Source organism: Etheostoma spectabile, chromosome 8 (assembly GCF_008692095.1).
Source record: "Etheostoma spectabile isolate EspeVRDwgs_2016 chromosome 8, UIUC_Espe_1.0, whole genome shotgun sequence".
NCBI lineage: Eukaryota > Metazoa > Chordata > Actinopteri > Perciformes > Percidae > Etheostoma > Etheostoma spectabile.
Window position 1 is genome coordinate 34,256,029 of NC_045740.1, and position 23,170 is coordinate 34,279,198.

At 43.9% G+C, this 23,170-nt stretch overlaps 1 protein-coding gene across 1 annotated transcript in view; it reads right to left on the reverse strand.

Moving 5' to 3' along the window:
* Positions 1–23,170, reverse strand: part of bcar1 (BCAR1 scaffold protein, Cas family member) — a 75,798-nt gene that overhangs the window by 36,862 nt on the left and 15,766 nt on the right. Inside the window, 1 exon segment of the mRNA XM_032524395.1 lies at positions 15,649–15,696. Coding sequence (XP_032380286.1) covers positions 15,649–15,696 — 48 coding nt within the window.

Consider the following 23,170-nt stretch of genomic DNA (forward strand, 5'->3'; position numbering starts at 1 on the left):
AACCCAGTCCGCTCTGATTGGTCAGCTGGCCCACTCTGTTGTGATTGGTCACCCAATTTCAAACAAGCCCCAGCACCCATGGGCAGCTCAGATGAAAAAACTGGGCTGGCTTTCTCTATCAGTGCCATCACTAATGGAGGAATCTCAAACAGGAATGTGGGCGAGGCGTTTTTAGACCGAAAAAGTGCTCTGTGGGAGACAGAGCTCCATTTGGGGTGAAATGGGTTTTTGTACTTTGTACATCAATTCAAATTCAAAATCTAAAAAGCATAATAGGTATTTTTTGGGTCCAACATGGACATGCAAATCACAACCCACAAACATTCACAAGGTGGCAGGAAATATACACCTGCATTACAGCCATACTTTTAATTACTACCTTTTTAAAACTAAAACATGGAAAATATTGGTTTTATTGATGAGAAATACTGTCCTATTTCAAACTTAAATCAAATAATCGTCAATCTCAGTCTTCAGTGTCCCTCTTTTATTTAGTACTAAAGCATGGACGGCCTGACACGCACGCACGCACGCACACACGCAGACACACACACACACACACACACACGGTCCAACCCGCTGTCCTCTTCCTGAACATGCATCTAACAAGATAACATTCTCGAGACCATCAGACACCACTGAGGCCCCAAATTGTCCATCCCGGCGTCTCCAAAGTCTTTTCAGGTGCTCTGTGCAGTGTCCCAGAACCTCCTGGTATGTCGGTCAAAGGGGACTGTCTCTGACTCACGTCTGCTGGCATGTCTGAGTCACACAGGGGCTCTAATGCGTCTGTCCTGGGACACTCTGTGAGGATCTGGGTGGAAACAGTGTTCAGGGTCTAAATGAGAGAATACAGAGCAGAACTTTACTGACTGATTGTCCTGTGTTCTGGTTGGCTGATTCACTGCTCCAGTGACTGACTGACTGACTTTATGGGTGGCACCTGTGTGTGCTAATAACCGAGGGGGGTCAGGGAAGATGACTGTGTTCAGTGGATCTGTGTGTGGTTCGGTAGATAGGGGTGTGCTAATCAGCGTGTGTGTGTGTGTGTGTGTGTGTGTGTGTGCGCGTGTGTGTGTGTGTGTGTGCCAGACCTCATTGTGTTGAAGTGGAGCAGAGGTTGTGTGTTTATGTGAGTGAGGAGTGAGCGTAGTATAGTGTTTAGTGTTAGCAAGTGTGCAGTTTGGCTTAGATTTGGTTATTTGATTTTGTGTGTGTGTGTGTGTGTGTGTGTGTGTGTGTCAGGCCTCCATGACTTGTCAGTGAGTCAGGAGAAATACATGGACAAATAATTGTGCACTGACTCAAGGGGGACCGCTGCGATACTGAGACTGCCATTCATTTCTTTGTATTCATATTGCAATGCATGATGAGGACCTGCATGCATAATACAACGTCTACATATAAACCAAGGGGGAAGACAGCTGGGTTTTGCTGTTTGTGATGTGGTTGGAACACAAACTAACCATGCTGCATACACAACTTCCTCTGTGCCATAGATCTTCATTGTTGTACAAAAAGCCGGAGTGTATTCATCGAAGCAAGGTCTACTTTCTCTGCATCATCGTTCACTTCAGTAGCACCATCACTGCATTTCCAAATGGGGGTGTGGGGGGGGGGGGGGGGTTCTAACATCACAGTCATAAATCAAGTGATTTGAGTTGGCACCACCTGGCACAGAGTTGGAAGGAGCATGAAGCGTAAAACTTCCGGAAGGCGACTGGATCTGAAGACTTTACAGTAGAATCTGTACGTATCACAATCTGGTGACTGGTGCAACATGATCCCATCAGCCCTTGCACCAAATTCAACGCACATGCCCCAAATTCAATGCCATTGCCCCCCCAAGGGGTCCTCTATGGCCCTTACTTGATCATGCTTAGTCCAACAAGGCCCGTATTGTGACTAAAACTTGGCCCTTACAAGTCCTTCTCTACCTCCAACAATGGATCCAATAGAACAACTTTAAAAAAAAAAAAAAAAAAAAACAGCCACATAGAGGTTTATTGACATATTTACTAAAGACGTGTTTTTTTTGGACCACGTTTCTGGCTCCCAAGTCATAAGTACTGGAGAGATAGAAGATCTCTGTGTACTTGAAATACCTTAATGCTATGATACGGGTACATGAGGTGGACAATACTGTACAGTGTTGCCATTGGAAATATATCGGACATGGTTTATTTGCTATGTGACGTCATATGCATCATCATCGTCCTTTAACAGTCCTCATGTGCTCCCTCCTTCAGTATACTATTACAATCTGTATAGTAAATCTGTACTATAACAGTCATAGCAGGAGCTATTTAACCCTTGTGTTGTCTTCCTGACAAAAGTGAAAATGAACACTTTTTTGATGCTTTTTATGGATGTTTTTTGCTTTTTTTTACGTTTTTGTCCCATTTTTCAACACTTATGACACTTTTAGACACTTTGGAGAGATTCTGGTTCCCATGACCTCCAGTCTAACCTGACATAGACACATCCAGCTGATAGCAGCGTGGTGGCCCAATGGTTACATTACATGCCATCACCCCCCCACACTGGTTAGCACCGTGGCCTCACAGCAACAAGGTTCTGGATTCAAATCCAGGACTTCTGGGCCCATCCAAAAACATGAACTAGGTACTCCAGTCAGTGCCCTTGAGCAAGGCACTGGTTCAGATCTGGATATAAGCGGCCGCCCACTGCTCCTTTGAGGGACGGGTTAGATGCAGAAAAGTATCTTCACCTTTTCTTTTAAAGACACGCACGGATCATGTTGGTAAGCCCCTGGCTTTAGGTCCTGATCCTGACGTGTTGCCATGGAACACGCCTTTTCTTTAAAAGATTAATACAAATTTGAAAAACCAAACTATTCTTTTCTTTCTTTATTGGCTTTTCTTTCCTTTCAGAGCTAAACTCTTCTGACGCTATGCGGCGACCCGCTGTATTTCATATTGAGGCCATTTATTAGTGAAAATTTGACATTACGTCCAAATACACATGAATGAGCAGAAACAACATGGCAGCGTTGTACAGTCACTGGCAACGCTTCGACACGGCTGGCTCCCAGTCCTTATTTTATATTAATTACACACTAATTACTACCATGTAATGACTCGTTACACACACAGCGATCCGCTCCGCAGTGGTTCACTGTCTGCCACATTCCTGACTGTGTGCTACCCTAAACCCACACACACACACACACCACACACACACACACACACACACACACACACACACACACCACACACACCACACACACCACACACACACACACACACACACACACACACACACACACACACAGGGGTATGACATTAGCAGTGAGCCAACACTGACGCAGAAGCCTCTTTCAAACAATAGCAGGGACGGACTGTTACTTCTTTTTATTTCCATCTCTTCTGGTTCCATTCTTTTCTCTCCCTCCTCACCACACCGTTCTTCTCTTCCTGCAGTCAACCAGTCCCCTCTGTGTCTCTCTGTTTTACTGAATCACTGTCACAGCCAATACTTTTCTTTAGCAGTTTTCTCTGCCTCTGTCCTCTGGCCATGAAACCTCTCTCCACTTTCCTCTGAGTCAGCAGAAAGACAGGCCACGGTTCTCTCTCTCTCTCTCTCTCTCTCTCTCTCTCTCTCTCTCTCTCTGCCACAAACCGGACGACGGCCCTCTGCTGTGTATCCCATTCTGTGTAGGGGTGCATTCAAGGAAGAAAGTTGGAAAGAAAACATGCGCAGTGAGCTCTCAGGAGGATTACAGTCAAACTTTTACTGAATCCTTCAGATTTGCAACCTAGAAATGTCACATCTTTTGGTCTTTGACTTATGTCTAATAGCATATAGCGTACATTTTATTCTGTTATTATTCATTGGCCTAACAAAGAAAAATCTGACTTAAACAAACCTCTGTCCGTACAAATCAAGACAACAGATTACTCGAGGAAAAACAGAACAGGAGGAACTTTGATCACCGTTCTGGTCTCTGCACATTCCTTCACAGGACAGTGACATTTCCTCGACCTGTGTGTGACTTCAAACTCTTTGCCTCACACACACACACACACACACACACACACACACACACACACACACACACACACACACACACCACACACCACCCCCCCCCGCTGAAAGCCAATAAAGGTAGGAATCCGCAGAAAAAATGTTAACTCCACTTCCCTCTCCTCCCCCTTCACATTTTCCTTTTCTTCGTACTCAAGTCCCCCCCCCCTCCCCACCTCAGTCCATGCACAGCTGGGGTATAGCAGGTCCTGCTAAAACACACACACACACACACACACACACACACACACCACACACACACACACACCACACACACACACCCACACACACACACACACACACACACACACACACACACACAACACACACACACACACAACACACACACACACACACACACACAGGGGATGAAGGAGTAGACAAACACCAAAAAAGGCACAGGACTCTTATTAAGCCAGAGAGTGCCAGAGAGGCAGTGATTTAGCATGCACACACTTGAATCTCCTTCTCAAACACACACTCACACACACTCCAACACACAACACACACACAGACATACACACACTCACCAGATAGTTCATTTTGACCCTGCTGCAGTGAGGCGGCTGTAGCTCAGCCCCTGTGAGACACTTTGCCAACTCGATCCTCTGTCGAGAGTAGATCCCAAAAGATCCCAAAACTCCTCCAGGTCTCCTCCTCTGCCCTCCTTCCTTCCTTCCTTCCTTCCTATGTCCCTGTATCCTCCCTCCTTTTCCTTCCCTGTGCCTGTCCTTGTGTCCCGTTCAGTCTTGTGTGTAGGAGTAAAGCAGATCCCGACACATTCTGCCGCTGTGTGATCTCACACAGCAAGAATGAGACTGCTGCTTGGCCCGTTTACTTCTGCCCCGCTCGCCCCTTCTCTCTTCCTTGATCTCCCTCCCTCCCTATTTCTCTCTCTCTCTCTTGCCTAAGGAAAAGAGGGAGGAGTGTGTAACCCGACACGTCACTTCCTGTTGGATCCTGATATTCCCTGTATCCAGTCTGGCCATTGGCCCGAAGGAGCTCTTCTCATGCAAACGAGCTGTGCCCTCCCACTGTCCCGTCTCCCCCCCCCTCTCTCTTTCTCTCTCGCTCTCTCCCTCTGGCTGTGGGAGACTGCCAGTGCTGGTGAATCAGACACAGTGAAGTACATGTGAGTGTAGTCCAGCATTACCTCATCTATAATTATCTCTGGCCTCAGATCGGTGGTCCTGCGTCACCCTGCCTTATTGTGTTGTCCCCATTTTCAAAGTTTTTATATGAGAAATATGTTCTATTTAAAGCAAACTGCCCCAAAATAACTTGGATGCATGTACGTTGTATGGAACCTATAAAACATTGTGCCCAGGTAACATTTATGACTACTCCCATTTAATTTTTGAACGTTACCCTGGAAATCCAGAGTTCTCGCACGAGTTACACATCGGTATCTTACCAAGGTACTGTCAGGGCACGCCCTCATACTCTGCTTCTGACTGGCTAGTAGTCCTTACCTAGGTACTGTCAGGGCCCTCATACTCTGCTTCTGACTGGCTAGTAGTCCTTACCTAGGTACTGTCAGGGCCCTCATACTCTGCTTCTGACTGGCTAGTAGTCCTTACCTAGGTACTGTCAGGACCCTCATACTCTGCTTCTGACTGGCTAGTAGTCCTTACCTAGGTACTGTCAGGGCCCTCATACTCTGCTTCTGACTGGCTAGTAGTCCTTACCTAGGTACTGTCAGGGCCCTCATACTCTGCTTCTCACTAAGACCAAGAGACTGGATCACATCACTCCAGTTCTGAAGTCTTTACACTGGCTTCCTGTGTCTCAAAGAATTGATTTCAAAGTACTCTTGCTAGTTTATAAATCACTTAACGGTTTAGGTCCAAAATATATTGCTGATCTGCTACTACACTATGAACCACCCAGACCTCTCAGGTCATCTGGGACAGGTCTGCTTTCTGTCCCCAGAGTCAGAACTAAACAGGGTGAAGCAGCTTTCAGTTTCTATGCTCCTCATATCTGGAATAAACTCCCAGAAACCTGTAGATCCGCTGCTACTCTCAGTTCTTTAAATCAAGGCTGAAGACCTTTCTATTTGATGCTGCCTTTCTTTAAATGACTAATCATTTCTTTAAATTTCTTATGCTGCACTGTAAATTTTATTCTTGTGTTTTATGTTTCTCTTTGTTTTTAACTGTCTATTCATGTGTTTTACCGGTTTTTAATGCTTGTGATTTTTAACTGTTTTTACTTGTGTTTTATCTGTTTAACTGATTTTGTGTAAAGCACTTTGAATTGCCTTGTTGCTGAAATGTGCTATACAAATAAAGCTGCCTTGCCTTGCCTTGCCTTCTGACTGGCTAGTAGTCCTTACCTAGGTACTATCAGGGCACGCCGTCATACGCAACTTCCAACAAAGATTGAACAGACGTGAGATGTCTCACTCTGTAGCTAAAAACAGAGAGCTCAACACATAGGGTGAAAAGAAGAATTGCAGCAAAGTACAACAAAAATATGGTGTTTTTGATATAATATCTAAATACAATTATGAACCTGAAAATGAGCATAATATGAGCACTTTAATATTTTGCCTCCGTAAGAGTTTATTTGCAAAACGTTGTGTGCAAAATTACAGTTATTCTCAATGACTCTGTTGCTCTGATCGTTAGAGCTGAAATCATTAAAAAAAAAAAAAAGTCCATGAACGACACAGCCCTACCCAGAGACACTGGAAGGGGAGAACACACACACACACACACACACACACACACACACACACACACACACCACACACACACACCACACACACACACCACACACACACACACACACACACACAACACACACACACACACACACACACACACACACACACAGGTCATGAACCCACTCTCTGAGGGTCAGCTGGAGAGTTTTGCAACTGGAAGCGGAGGTGTGCATCGACGGCCCCATGAGCCACGTCAATACACGCTGATTAGGGAGAGCTCTATGGACTATCAATAACCAATCAGCACTGCTCATTGTATCATTCATATTTAGACAGTTCAGTGGGAAAAAGTGACGTAAAAGAAGAAAAAGCAAAAATTGAACTTCAGACTTTGGTCTATGGCCAAAACAGAGACAGAGACAGAAGACGGGGATGGACAAATCGGGCCCAAATGAGGGACATCCGGTGAAATTTCCACCGGCACCGGAGCAATCCGGATCAACTAGATTTGTAGGGTGTCCAAATATTGCTGTGTGTCCCTGGTCCTCCTGCCGGTCCTCTAATATTTAAACAACAGTAGTCACATTGTGTCTGATGCCAATCCAGCAATCCAGCAGAACATTCCTCACACACCTACACACACCACGGCCTTCTCTGACCGCCACACTACACAACTGCCTCTGTCACACTGACCTAAAATGACAAGTGTATGCCACACACACACACACACACCACACACACACACACACACACACACAACACACACACACACACACCACAACACACACACACACACACACACACACACACACACACACCACACACACACACCACACACACACACACACCACACACACACACACAGGTCACGTAGGTCAATGTGAATATGGTAATGGACTCTATTGACGAACTGGCTTCATGAACACTCCTTTTCTGTCTTCACTTTCAGTTCAGGGTAAGGAGTGCTGGATCACCGCAGCCAGTCAAGTCCATGATACCCAGAAAGCCTTGTTTTCCCTCTGCGGTCTGGTGAAAATGGACAACCAAGCAGCTTTGTACCCTGGGAACCAGAGTTCTCGCGAGAGCACAATGTGAATTTGCTCAGCGAGTTACTCTGGCATCGAGTAGTGCTGCTCATTAGCTATGCCCTGGTAGACGAGCTGCACCAATCACAATGGTGTATCTAATGTAGGCGGGGCCAGAGGCGAGCTGAACAGATGACGACAGTCTAATCTACCAGTTAGCGTCGCTGGTAGCTAAGCGTATGGGGCCCTGGATACGTTACCCTGTGGGTTGTTGGGATTGGTCGTAGTGTTATCCAATGGTGTGCAATGAGATTTTCAAATGCATGCTTGGTTCCGCCCCTCAAGATGGGTTGACTTTCATTACTCAATGCCAGGTCCCTAATCCTGTTGGATTTGGGTGTGGATTTCCAGGCTAGCTATGATTTGATTTGGGTTAGTCCCAATACCGGTGCTAAAACAATACTTCTAAAGCGGGATAGGTGTCTAAACTGTATATACACACACACACATATATATATATATATATATATATACACACATATACACACACACACAAACACTGTATACACACACACACACACACACACACACACACAGTATATAAATAATAAATACATTTAAAAAAAATGGTCCACAACATTAAAGACCGCTAAGGCCATATAGTCAAATTTGAATGAAAAACAATAACCTAAATAATCCAATAACTCACAATCCAATTACTCCCGCTGTATAAAAGTGAAGCGTACATCTCCCGGGTTACGCGAGGCATCTTGTAATTTGGGCGCCCGAGTCTGTGCAGCCCACCAATGATTGGGCGGTGGAGCCGCGGTATCCCAGTCCCGCCCACACACCCAGCCGGCCAACAGCGGGTCAATCCTAGCTGTCAATCACGACGTTTCACTCCGTTTTTATAGCATCAAATAATAAAACCAAACTGATCAGAAAAATGACCACTTGAACAAACAACGTGATCACAGCTAAGAACTAAAGGCATCCCTGTCGTTCTACATTTCCAGATTTTGTTCCAGATCTTTCTACGTGGAGCTGAACGCGGCTGTCTCCTGTGTTTTCCTGACTAAGTTGCGTGACTAAAATTAATTAATGCCTCTTGTTCTTCTGCATCCCGGCCCTTCACTCTAGTGTGGATTAAATCTCCTTTAATTTAAAGGCAGAATCAGATGAATGACAGTGTGTGAGGATGAGTATCTCTTCTTCTCGGTTCACTCTTCCTCCATTCTCATGGTTAATAACTTCATTAACCCCTGTCAGCTCTCGGCTCTGGCCCAGCGGCTGACACACGCTAAGTGTGGAGCTTGGAGTGTGAGTGTGTGTCTTCATTATTTAGGCAGCTTATTATAACAGCAAGTGATTTCCCTCACCCCGGAGCACAAAACACTAATGGCTGCTCTTGGGTGAAATCCTTGTTGTTGGATTTTAACGATATCTCCACAGGCTGACGGCCATTTCCAACCCACCCGGGCTCATGTAAACCTTTAGCTCTTACGTAAAATACATTTCCAACCTTAGAATGAAATGTCTTTCTTTTCAAGCTGACACTTTGGAGGTACGAGGTTTCTACCTGACAACTGTGACGCATTAAGGCAGAGCTGTGCACAGATTTCACAAAAATCCCAAATAACTGTCACATTTGGTGCTTCGGTAATTCACCACAAGCAGTAGTGACGGGACAGAAGATCATTGTATCACACCACACACACACACACACACACACACACACACACACACACACACACACACACACACACACACACACACACACACACACACACACACACACATAGAATAGTTTGTCCCGATATGATACTCATTTCCTGTGATGTCGTGTGTGGTCAGTCAGTGATGTTTAATACTGGTTTTCTATTGTGTGTGTGTGTGTGTGTGTGTGTGTGTGTGTGTGTGTGTGATGCTACAGTTTGTGATCACCATCTTATTTAAATGTTCTCTTCTGTGGAAATGAAATCCTTCCATATCCAACCGTAATATGGAATATGGAACACACACACACACCAAATTGCCCACAGGGGTAAATGAGGATTTTTTTTACTGTCATGCTCTGAATCCGGTTTCTGAGTGGCAATAAAATGTCCTCATTTGTCCTCTTTTTTAAAATGTTTTATGAATAAAAGGGTGTAAATGAGATTTTATTTAAATAAGCGGCAGAAAAAATTACCTTTAAGTTTAAGTCAACACATAATCTCTACAAATACATTTAAATAGAAACCCCTAAATTGTGTGTTTACCTCCTTCACTATGACACACCGACATCATCACTACAGCCAGTTGTTCTTACATGTCACATAGTAATTAATTAGTTAGTAACTACACGTTGACATATCGGAAATGGCAGAATGGAACCGTGAAACCACTATCTGCTCTTCTTCTTCAGAGAAGGCAAGCCTTTGGTGCATTATGGACTCAATAACTTAATTATGAGCTTTCTAAGATGAAGGAGGAGTGTTTTTGGAATAACACTGTATTCCATCACACAACTCATGTTAGCAAGCTGGCCAACCGATGAACATTGTAGCACTTTAAAAATACGTACAACCATGTAGAAAACCACTTGGTTGCTGACTTCTCTCTCACTCTGCTTGATCTGTTGAGTCAGATAGGGACTTATTCATATTCCACCTCAGTGCACTACGATACAAATGGTTTTGCACAGCGCACTGGAGTTATTCTCTGAAAAATTGGGTTCATACAGTTTTTTTCAAAATGAAAGTGTAAAACTACGAATCATGATCAAATTGCATCGTGAAATTCCCGCCACTACTAAAGTTTATTCTTTCCATACGCTGTGTGTTGGGCAAGTTTTGGGCTCAGTGTGGTGCTGTGTGTTGGCTGTGTGTTGGGCTGCGTGTTGGGCTGTGTGTTGGGCTGTGTGTTGAGCTGTGTGTTGACTGTGTATGGGCTGTGTGTTGAGCTGTGTGTTGACTGTGTATGGGCTGTGTGTTGAGCTGTGTGTTGACTGTGTATGGGCTGTGTGTGTTGCTGCGTGTTGGGCTGTGTGTTGAGCTGTGTGTTGACTGTGTATGGGCTGTGTGTTGGGCTGTGTGTTGGGCTGTGTGTTGAGCTGTGTGTTGAGCTGTGTGTTGACTGTGTATGGGCTGTGTGTGTTGCTGCGTGTTGGGCTGTGTTAGCTGTGTGTTGTCAAACATGTTTTGGAGAGCCCTGAGGAATCTGAAGTCAGACCGACTTCCTGCTGAAAGAGGGGGTTGGGAAAGTTCAGAGTGAGGGTTCATCCACATCCACACACACATGCATGCATGTACAGAGAGAGAGAGAGAGAGAGAGAGAGGAGAGAGAGAGAGAGAGAGAGAGAGAGGGGTCTTCACACATCAGTCCCTCTGTCAGTGTGATGTCACAGTTTGGCGAGTTCAGGGGTCAGGCACAAAAAATGATGTGACGGGTTGATTAGACCACACACACACACACACACACACCACACACAACACACACACACACACACACACACACACACACACACACACCACACACACACACACACCACACACACACACACCACACACACACACCACACACACACCACACACACACACACACACACACACACACATTTTATCACAAACTGCCGATAAGATCAGCCACATCACAACTGAAATAAAATATAATAAAAAGAAGAACATTCAAGTGAAATCATAAAAGATTTTTTTTACACAAAAGGCTTGTGCAGCCATGTCTCTCATGCCTCCATCCTGGAGGTCATCAGTCTTTATCAGCTGGTAATCTCTTTCAATATGGGCCTGCAAAGTGTGAATGCATCCTATTCACTGCACAGTAACGGCCATTCAGCGCTGTCGGGTCCATTATCATAAAACGGTGGCATGAATGCCACCCTGTCAGTGCGACATAAAGAAGAAGACAAAACACACTGGATTGCCTATTGAAGAGACATACACACTGTCTTTACAGTGGAGTGTCAGTCCCGCTCTGATGGGACGCAGTGTGACGGACACAGCAGCACTACGACCCAGGCCCGTAAGTGAACATGTGAAGGAAGTGAGTATTCAACCTCAATACCTTTTGGTAGAGAGAGTAACCGTGTCTGTAGCCAATCAAACACTGTCAAGTACTGAAAAAGTTACCAAAAGCATTGTTTTATTCTTACTATAATATAGTTAATCCCTGTTACATAATGTTCTTATTCAGTTTATAGGTTATTATGTTTATATTTTAAAGTCATAGTTAATATTTAATCATGATCTACTGCACTGTTCGATCCCTGGACTGTTCACTTTTGCACAATCATCATTACACACAGTCTACCATAGTATCTCACCTTATCATGGTCATTGCATTTCTGTGAGCGATTTTTATTGTTATTTTTATTTTTACTCTTATGTATGTGTGACATATGTGTGTATATGTGTTTGTTGTGTTATGGTTGTCTTGCTGCTGGATGCCTATGAATAAACTATCCATCCATCCATCCATCCATCCTTCTATCATAGTAAAAAGTCCAACCTTATCGCCCCTACTGGTGATTATACTGAACTGATGCTTGCAGACTGACAGAGCGGAGGATCTGTCACGCCAGAGGCAGCACTTTGTTCTACTGTGTCAAACAATCAGCTCTTTGACAGTGAAGCAAAACGACAGTGGCTGCAGGGAGCAGCCTATGGGATGTGTCGAGCATGGACCCTGCAGGGAGCAGCCTATGGGATGTGTCGAGCATGGACCCTGCAGGGAGCAGCCTATGGGATGTGTCGAGCATGGACCCTGCAGCCTATAGGATGTGTCGAGCATGGACCCTGCAGGGAGCAGCCTATGGGATGTGTCGAGCATGGACCCTGCAGCCTATAGGATGTGTCGAGCATGGACCCTGCAGGGAGCAGCCTATGGGATGTGTCGAGCATGGACCCTGCAGGGAGCAGCCTATGGGATGTGTCGAGCATGGACCATGCAGGGAGCCGCCTATGGGATGGACCCTGCAAGGAGCCGCCTATGGGATGGACCCTGCAGGGAGCAGCCTATGGAATGGACCCTGCAAGGAGCAGCCTATGGGATGTGTCGAGCATGGACCCTGCAGGGAGCCGCCTATGGGATGTGTCGAGCATGGACCCTGCAGCCTATAGGATGTGTCGAGCATGCACCCTGCAGGGAGCCGCCTATGGGATGTGTCGAGCATGGACCCTGCAGGGAGCCGCCTATGGGATGGACCCTGCAGGGAGCAGCCTATGGGATGGACCCTGCAGGGAGCAGCCTATGGGATGGACCCTGCAGGGAGCAGCCTATGGGATGGACCCTGCAGGGAGCAGCCTATGGGATGGACCCTACAGGGAGCCGCCTATGGGATGGACCCTGCAGGGAGCAGCCTATGGGATGTGTCGAGCATGGACCCATTGACCTTACTGTGTCACACACCATCCTCTGGATGTAGCTGCCTCTTCTGCAGCATGCACAATAAACTGAAGTTAAAAAAAATTGCTTCTGTACAACTCTAATGACTTCTACAGCAAACTGTCTTCTTTTTCAAATATTATATAACGTCTTTAAAGGCTGATTTTTGCTTTAACCCTCCTGTTGTCCTTGGGTCAAATTTGACCCATTTAAAAAAAAGTTTCCATATCACAAATTTGGGTTTTTCCGCCCACATTTTCAACCACAAAAAGCAACGTGGATGGCTGCTACAACGCTCTTCACAAGTACAATCAATGGTCACTTCACTACTTTAATTGAATCGGGGCGTTTTATTTAATTTCATAGCATTTGAAGAAAAAAGAAGATAAATTAATGTTGAAAAAGTGACAAAAATGCATCAAAAACGCAGGAAAAATTCCTCAAAAATGTCAAAAGGCGCAGAAAAAAATGATGAAAACATGGGTAAAGAACGTTGAGCTTGTTTGAAATGCAGAGCCACACAGCACATTGTGAAGACGTGTGAACCTTAGTTTCCCTCATTTGCCCACATGTAGTTTGAATTAGGGCTGCACAATGAATCACTATTTTATCAAATTTGTATTATGGCCCAGTACAATATTCAAATCGGAGGTGGGGGCGCAGTATTTGGCAAATTTGTGTCAAACCATTCTGAATTATTAGTATTGGTGTGCTGCAGAGATGTCCCAGCCTAAAAATCCTATTCAACAGAAAACTTTGAAAATCACACAATAATCATTTAAATTTTTTCTTTTTTTTCTTTTAATTGATATTTTTCAACAAAAATGAGAATTATGACACAAAATTGATAATTTCCTCCAATATCGTGAATCATATCGCGCTCGCAATATCAGTCAAAATAAATATTTTCCTCGTATCGTGCAGGCCTAGTCTGGATCAATGGAAGAACATTTCCAGGATAAAGCCTCCCATTCCCTAACTCAGCAAGTTACACACTGGAAATGTTAGAAAATGTTTTGAAGAAAATTGAAATGTGGACGGTGCAACAAGGCAGGCCTGCTTGGTTCCTTTGGGGAATGATTAAGATTTCCAAAGAATATATTTAGGGCATCTCCTCTCTAACTGGGACGTTCTGGGACTGACTGGTGGTGCTGCTGTGGACCAAGTACACACAGATGCACACTGGTACAAAAAAAAAAGATAAGGTCTAAGATTTCTGAACGTGGAGCCAGAGTCGGTGCAGTAATGATTGGGCGGTGGAGCCGAGGCTTCCAAGTCCCGCCCATACACCCAGCCGACCAATCGCAACTCTGTCCCAGCTGTCAATCATGATGTCTCAGCCCGTTTCCATAGCATCAAATAACTCAGTGTTTCTCAAATGGGGGTCCTCGCACCCTTTGGAGTACGTTGGTGTATTGGAGATTTTTTTGTGTGCATAATTCCTGAAATATTTCTAATATAATAATGAATACATTTAGTGATGGATTCTAAACATTAGAAAAGAAGGCTCTAGCATTTAAGGGTTCTTCCGTTACAAGGTTGCTGTTGTTTAGCTTAAATAGGTGCAGAGCTGTATTGTACCTCTTTGTATAAGGTTTTTTCTAACAAAAAATAATTTAATAATTCTGAACTCTATTCCATATGCCAATTTGAGCGCAAAACAGCATGTGACGTCATCACCACAGGGTTTTATTGGCTTTAAAGCCGTTGGATGGAAACACACTTTCACCACCTTTATTCACGATTAAGTGGATGGAAACTTAGCTACTGGCTGCCAACAATGGGGAGAATATGCGCAGGTCATTATAAAGTAAGAGAAACCAGCTCAATGACTACGTCTTGCCTGCATATTATTTCACATAGATATATATTTTAAGAGATACATGCAGCAGCAATCCACACAGTGTGCAGTCTCATTCAGTGGCTTCAACACTTATCAGCACTCCAAGCAGTAAAGTAACAGTGTGGACCAAACCGTTGGGTTGGACTGACATTCAGAATCAGAATCAGAAATACTTTATTCTAAGGCTAACTGCATATGAAACATGTCTTATAGTTCATGTCTTATAGTTCATGCGTCTAATTTTGATCCTATTATAGTCTTACAATCTCTAAATTCTTATTTAAATAAGTAAAACCACTGATTCGTCTGATTCGTGAACAGCATTAACATTTAAACTAACATGACAGATGTCTAACATGTCCACAGGGTGACAAAACTGACATCTATCATCAGGCTCTGGCTAAATAGTGAACAGGAGCACTTTATGTCAACCTGTGAGTGACGCTACTACAGCTCACGATATCTACAGTATGTCCATTATGGCTTCAATCTAACGCTGTGTCAATGCTTTCAGTTCGTTTGTCTTTGGATTACCTTATACATTACCTTACCTTATTTTTAAGTTACAATATCTACTCATGCACTATTTTAATCAATAACAACGGAGACTGTATTAAAATACGGGTTGCCACACATCAGCGTTCAGGTGTTAGGACTCCACTCCATGCGGTCACACCTACCTCCACCTGTGGCGCCCCCTGCAGGCAGTCAAACATTCTACAGAACACCTGCAGGACAACAGAATATAGACAGCACATACGTGAGCAGAGAAGCACGCGTGGCAAAGATTATTTTCTTCTTTCTTTTTGTGAATGTGTATACGTTCCTAAAATATGACATCAATACCAGTCCCTCAGCTCGAGCTGTGGAAGACTCAAGTGTGCCTTACCCCCAGTTCAAATATTATCTGAAATCTCAAACACACACACACACACACATATTACTATGGCAACCAAGCCTGAAGGGCCAGAGCATCAGTCTGGACTGATCTAGATTTGCTGATATAAAACACACACACAAACACACACGCACGCACAAACGAACGAGTCTGGACTAATCTAGAGTGGCTGATATAACACAACCCACAAACACCACACACACACACCACACACACCACACACCACACACACACAACACACCCAAAACACACACACCACACACCACACACACACCACACACACACACAACACCACACACCACACCACACACACACACCACACACACACACACACACACACACACACCACAACACACACACACACACACACACACACAGCTGAAATCTGTTCATCTGATATGAAGGGAAGATGCAGTTTGATAACAGACTGGCTGCATGTATGAATACTGTCTGTCTGTCTGTCTGTCTGTGGGTAGATCATGTGACCAGTATGAGAGTGATTTAGATTAAACACAAGAATGCATAATAACATTTAACATCAGCAAAAACAACTTTCAGCAACCTCCACCCTGACCAGATCCGCTTAGGAACTACATATAGGAAAAGCAAAAACAGTCTACTGTATAAAAGCATTAACGTATCAACCAGGCAAAGCACACAAAAACTGCAACCTCAGTAATTTTATGGAAGATTATAGGATGGTTTGCTTTTGCACAGTTTGAGGGACCAAGAGTAAGATATGTCACACAATCATAAGTCCGTTACGTCGGTGTTCATTCAGACATGACAGCGTTGTTACAAGAGTTGGATAATTACGAATCCGCTGGAATTGTTATTTTTGAAACCCTTCCTTGTTGGAACCAGTTCTCAAGGCCCAATCCTACCTCCATGTGGACAGACTGCTGGCTGCTCCCATCCTCTCTGACATAAAGCCAGCGTTTAGCCTGCTGGAAGTCGGACTGCGAACACACAGACCCATTGACATCATCACATTGCAGGGGAGAGGCAGCAGGACAGATCAGCCCCTCCAAGTTCTCCAGAGGCTGTGTCTTTTAATAGGCCATCAGAAGTGGAGTAGGCTAATTAGCATGTAGCCTTTATACAGAGCAGCAAAACACTGGGCCATGGGCTGCACTGTCAAAGTAAATAAATGTCAGACTGACATGTGATGTGCATCCTTCTTAGAAAATCAGATTTTAAAAATGTCTCTCCTGATATATTGACTGTAGAAGTGTTTTATTCAACTGTTGCTTCTGTTAAAGAAGGTAAAGAAAATTCCAATACTCAACACTATCAAATCCATGGGTGTAACTTTGGGTTCAACATTGAGGCGGGGGGGCGGGGTTTGAGATCTCCAAATATGAGAGGTCCCGGGACATGCTGCATGTATTGAAAGCAGCAACAAAAACATTTGATAAAGCTCTCCAAAAAAAAATTGTAAAAAGGAAAGAAACAAATCGTTGTAACAAATCAAATCGGCACCGATGTATCATGAAGGAATCAAATGAGAACAAAAGCAGATGGGCCCATCCCATCATGCTTTGATGATGTAAACAGAAAGTCAAATGTTGCTGTGGAGTCAGTGAGCAGTGGAATCTTTGTTTTCTTCTTTGCATTTATGTAAATCTGCACAATGGAAGCGTGTTTTGACTATCATTTCTAAGCGGATGTTTCCACATTGACCACGTAACGCTGATCCCGACGATGTGTGTCTGATGTTTTAGAGTCCCAACTCATTTTGGATGCAAACTGGATCAAAGCAGTCCTGCAAACTCCCGCCCTCTAGCCGTCCAGATTTGATTAACTCAGCTTTTATTTTGGTTTTAAAGGTCCCATGACATGACAATTTCACTTTATGAGGTGTTTTACGGCCCCACAGTGGCTAGCAATGGTGATAGGTGTAAACCGAGCCCTGGGTATCCTGCTCTGCCTTTGAGGAAATGAAAGCTCAGATGGGCCGATCTGGAATCTTCCCCTTATGAGGTCATAAGGAGCAAGGTTACCTCCCCTTTCTCTGCTTTGCCCGCTCAGAAAATTTGTCCCCCTATGAGAGAGAGCGACATCATGGCTTTCAAATGGGCAAAGTGGCAGTTGGCCAAGGCCACACCCCCACCCTACACCTTCAGAGACTTCAGTTACAGTATTAGGGGACCACTAAGGTCTTTATAAAAGAGACTTCAGATACAGTATTAGGGACCACTGTCTTTATAAAACAGACTTCAGATACAGTATTAGGGGACCACTAAGGTCTATATAAAAGAGACTTCAGATACAGTATTAGGGACCACTAAGGTCTATATAAAAGAGACTTCAGATATAGTATTAGGGACCACTAAGGTCTATATAAAAGAGACTTCAGATACAGTATAAGGGACCACTAAGGTCTATATAAAAGAGACTTCAGATACAGTATTAGGGGACCACTAAGGTCTATATAAAAGAGACTTCCGATACAGTATTAGGGGACCACTAAGGTCCATGTAAAAGGGACTTCACATACAGTATTAGGGGACCCCTAAGGTCTATATAAAAGGGACTTCACATACAGTATTAGGGGACCACTAAGGTCTATATAAAAGCATCCAAAGAACTCCATGTTGTGGGACCTGTAAAGTATTTAATAGGATGAACCACAGTGTGCAACGCAACAAGGACTTTATCTTTATCTCACACAGACCAAAAGGGAACTGAAGGAAGGGAAGAGTGGGTGAAAGAGAGGAGCAGCAACATGTCAGTTTGGATGAGGCACACAGGAACATGACTGACCTACATTATTCTAACGCACCAGAGGGAGAGGGGAGCCATGTTCTACAAGTATATATAATGTTTTGATTCATTCATGCTATGAGCCAGACTTGATTCATTGAGCAGTAAAGTTCATTTATTATTAGCCAAGTTGTAGGGCTGCACGATATGAGGAAAATATCTAATTGTGAGTATTTTGAATGATATTGCGATGTGATTCATCATATTAGAATAAATGATTATTTTGTATCATTATTCATCATTTTCATGGAAAAATATTAAAATTTTAAAAGATGATTTTTGGGATTTTTGCAAGGATCTGTACCAAACGAAGATGTTTTTCTGTGTCAGTAGAACAGGATTTGTAGCCCGGGACTTCTCTGCAGCACAATACTTCATTCGCAATGGTTTGACACATATTTTGCATTTACCAAATATTGCAATGCAATTTGGATATATCACCAGTCCATATTGCGATTTTCAATAAAAATTGCGAGAATTGTGATGATATTTAACACCTGTTTGCAGGGTGTTTTGTCCATCGCCATCTGCCAATGGCTGGTCTTTAATATCCTTCAGCTTCCCTTACACTGCTGACCTGTTTGCCACTCATTTTTCTCCGGCAGCGTGCCACCACCACACACACCTGCCGACTCGCTTTGCATTTAGCACCAAACTCTCCTCGGTGGTACCTGACCAGCACTACTGGGAACTGACCTGGGTGGCAAGCTACAGTAGATACAGTAAAGGCCAGTTAATGAATCTACGTTAAATCGATGCCTAAGGTACATACATGGCGATACAGTCCCTACACCGTAACCTGAAGTCAAAAGATTAGCTGCATATCACTCCCCCTCTCCCCTCTAAGGGTGGGGGGAAAATCAACACAGCATAGTATTGCAATATTTTCAGTGGCAATGCTGTATCGATACACAGTTGACAAGTCAATCTTTTATTATACATGTGTTGGTCAGTTTGACTGTTTGACACAATTTTGCAGCAATAAAATTGACGTGAGATTAGAGATCAGATCTGAGAAATGTATATTTTTAGGTAAAACAGGTGTTGACAAAGTTTCCTTTTGGGGACGTCATTTGAAATTGGGTAAAAATTAGAAGTTGGAAAAAAGGTTATAGTTTATTGCAATATCTATCGCAGAATATCAAAATTGATATCGTTGTTATTCTCTGGGGACCATGAACATCCGCTATAACCCCGATGCCAACACAGCGCCTGCATGAGAGGATGAACCCTCAATCTCTTTTTTGTTATGAGTCTGTGTTGGCCAGTGCTATCCTGTTTGCAGTTGCATGCTGGGGCAGCAGGCTGAGGGTAGCAGACGCCAACAGACTCAACAAACTGATTCGCAAGGCCAGTGACGTCGTGGGGGGGGGGGGGGGGGGGGGGGGGGGGTGGAGCTGGACTCTCTGTCGGGTGTGTCAGAGAGGAGGACGCTGTCCAAACAACATGCAATCTTGGACAATGTCTCGTACCCACTCCATGGCTTGCTGCTCAATCACAGGAGCACTTTCAGTGATAGACTCATTCTCCCAAAAGGCACCACAGGAAGTCATTCCTGCCTGTGGCCATCAAACTTTATAACTCTTTATAACTTGTGCATTAACGCTGGCTTGTAATGTGTGCAATACTCAACTGCTACTATTATTATTATTATTATTATTACTTTTCACCATTGCAACACCTAATTATGTTAATTATGTAAATACTGTATCATAATATTCCTTTAACTATGTAAATATCCACACTCCTTATATTTCTACTATTTGTGCAACTGTAACACAGAGTTTCCCTTCGGGGATCAATAAAGTATTTCTGATTCTGATTCTGATTCTGAACATGGACATCTGGACTAAATGTCACGAGTAGTTCATGAGATGCTGGGAGATCGTGGCCTCAGCAGTGAAGCACAAAGGACACAGTGCAGTAAGGGGGGGGAATTACCAGACGCCTCCTGATAAGATATGATCATAATACTTATGCTACGATACGATATTATTGCGATTTCAAACATATTGCAATATTCTGTGATATATTGAAATTTATCAACTTTTTTTCCAACTTCTAATTTTTCCCAATTTCAAATGACGTCCCCCACTTTGTCATCTAAAAAGAAACATTTCTCTGTTTGATCATATCACTTCAATGGTATTGCTGCAAAATGGGACAAACTGACCACCACATATATAACTTATAATAAAAGATCCATACTTGGTGACTGTGTATCGATACAATATTGCCACTGATAATATCACGATACTAGGCTGTATTGATTCCCCCCCCCCCCCCCCCCCACCCTACAGTGCAGTAAGCATGATCTCAAACGACTGAGGACAAAGGACCTATTTTTTTTTTTTTTTTTTTTTTTGAAGTTACAACACTGAGGAAACGGGCCTTCTCTTACATAAGGCCTGGTGGGAGACTCCTGTGATGTGAGCGGGAATAATCCTGACCTAATTTCACTGCTACACTCCTCCAGCGAGGTCAAGAATGTGTTTGAGAGATGTACAAATACATAGTGGTGCATAGTCTGGCCTGTCCACACACACACAACACACACAACACACACACACACACACACACACACACACACACACACACACACACACCACACACACACACACACACACACACACACCACACACACACACACACACACACACACACACACACACACACACACACACACACACACACACACACACACACACACCACACACACACACACACACCACACACACCACAGAGCCTGGCTCATGTCCCACCCCCCTCCTCCCCCTTCTGTCTGGCCAAAAGAATGCTCCGTTTCCTGTGTGTTGGGATCCGTGTGCGCTGACTGCTTCCCGACGGGCCTCCTCACAGATCCCAGCAGCGTGATAAGGAAGTCTCCTCTCGTAGATACAGCAGCTACTGAACCCAGCCCACTGATTCCCAGACAAATCTACATTCCGACTTTCGGCCATTTTAACACATTCCTGATGTGCTCTAAACATCTCTCGAGTTTTCCCGGAGCTCCAGCGACCCACGGCTCTGGTGACATCTACATGCACGCATGGGGTGACACCCTTATATCATCTATGTGTCATTTTCTCTCGCAATACAGATATACAGTACACGTCATGGTTTAGGCAATGTCTCGTGGAAAAGTTTGGGTTCAAAATACATTTTGACCCAAATTTATTTCAGACGTTCTTGGAATTTTCTTTGACATTTTTGCTGACCAAATTGTAAGTGATACGACTATATGACACAGGCAATAATACAGTCAAAGATATTGGACTTTTCTAAGAAATAAAAGCAATAAACTACATGTCTGGCCCTTGATGTGATTCACAGTAAGAACTACTTGGCGTCCAGCCGGGAGATCTTGTTTGGTGCTGCTTAAAGCTAAAGCCTCAACTCGTTTCATAATGATGAGGAAGAACTCCGACTGGAATTCTCTTCTAGCTCCACTGAGTTATTTTTATTTCAGTGCCAACCAAAGGCTCCTTTCACATCTCCAGAGACCTAAATATGTCTCATGGGAGCTTTAATTGTAGGTAAAAATAGAACATTTGTAGTTGTATCTTTGTAAAAAATAGCAATGGGTCAGATTTTTATTATCCAATACAGTGGCAAGTGCAGAAATACACTGTTGCTAAGGGCTGGCTTGTTTCTAGTACTTCATGTGTAGTACTCGTGTCTGTGCAGGCTGAATATAAAGTTGCCAGGAGCTTAAAGAAAAACATAACTCCATTTTCTTATATTGACCACTCCTCCTTCACCTACTCAGAACAAATATTCCACTCTGAATCAAATTCACTCGATGTAGCAGCTGTTTCTTTTCCTCAGCACATTAAATGTACAGCGTGTAACTAAAGATCCAGGAGAACAGCCGGGGACAGGATGCCAAGGAGTCCACACGGTTCTGGTTGCTATACTAAGTACATGTACTCCAGTGCTGTACTTCAGTCCAGATGTTGAGGTATTTGTACTTTGACACTTTTTTTTGACACTGTATTTGTACTTTTGGGGGGGGGGGGGCATTACTGACAGGACTGAGAGATACTTTTCTGACAACTTTACAATGAGAGATCTGTAATGGTATTATGAGGATTGTTCATTTTGAAACTGCATGGGGGGGGGGGGAATTAGACTATGGCGGGGCGCCACAGTCTGGTTAAGGAATGGGAAACACTGCTTGAACGTTAGATGGGACATAGAGTCAGACTTCTAGTGTCTGGTAGGCATCAGTCTAGTTCAATTCCGTTTAATGCAGCTGAATATTACAGTATACAGATCCACGACACCCAGACATTTGTATACGTGTGTGTGTGTGTGTGTGTGTGTGTGTGTGTGTGTGTGCCGACTCAGTGTATTTTCTCGATATCATCATTCGATCAGGACAGACACGAACGCCCTCTTTTTATGTCTCTCTCTTCCACTGTCCACTCTCTCACACACACCACACACACACACACACCACACACACACACACACACGCCACACACACACACACACACACACACACACACACACACACACACACACACTAATGAATG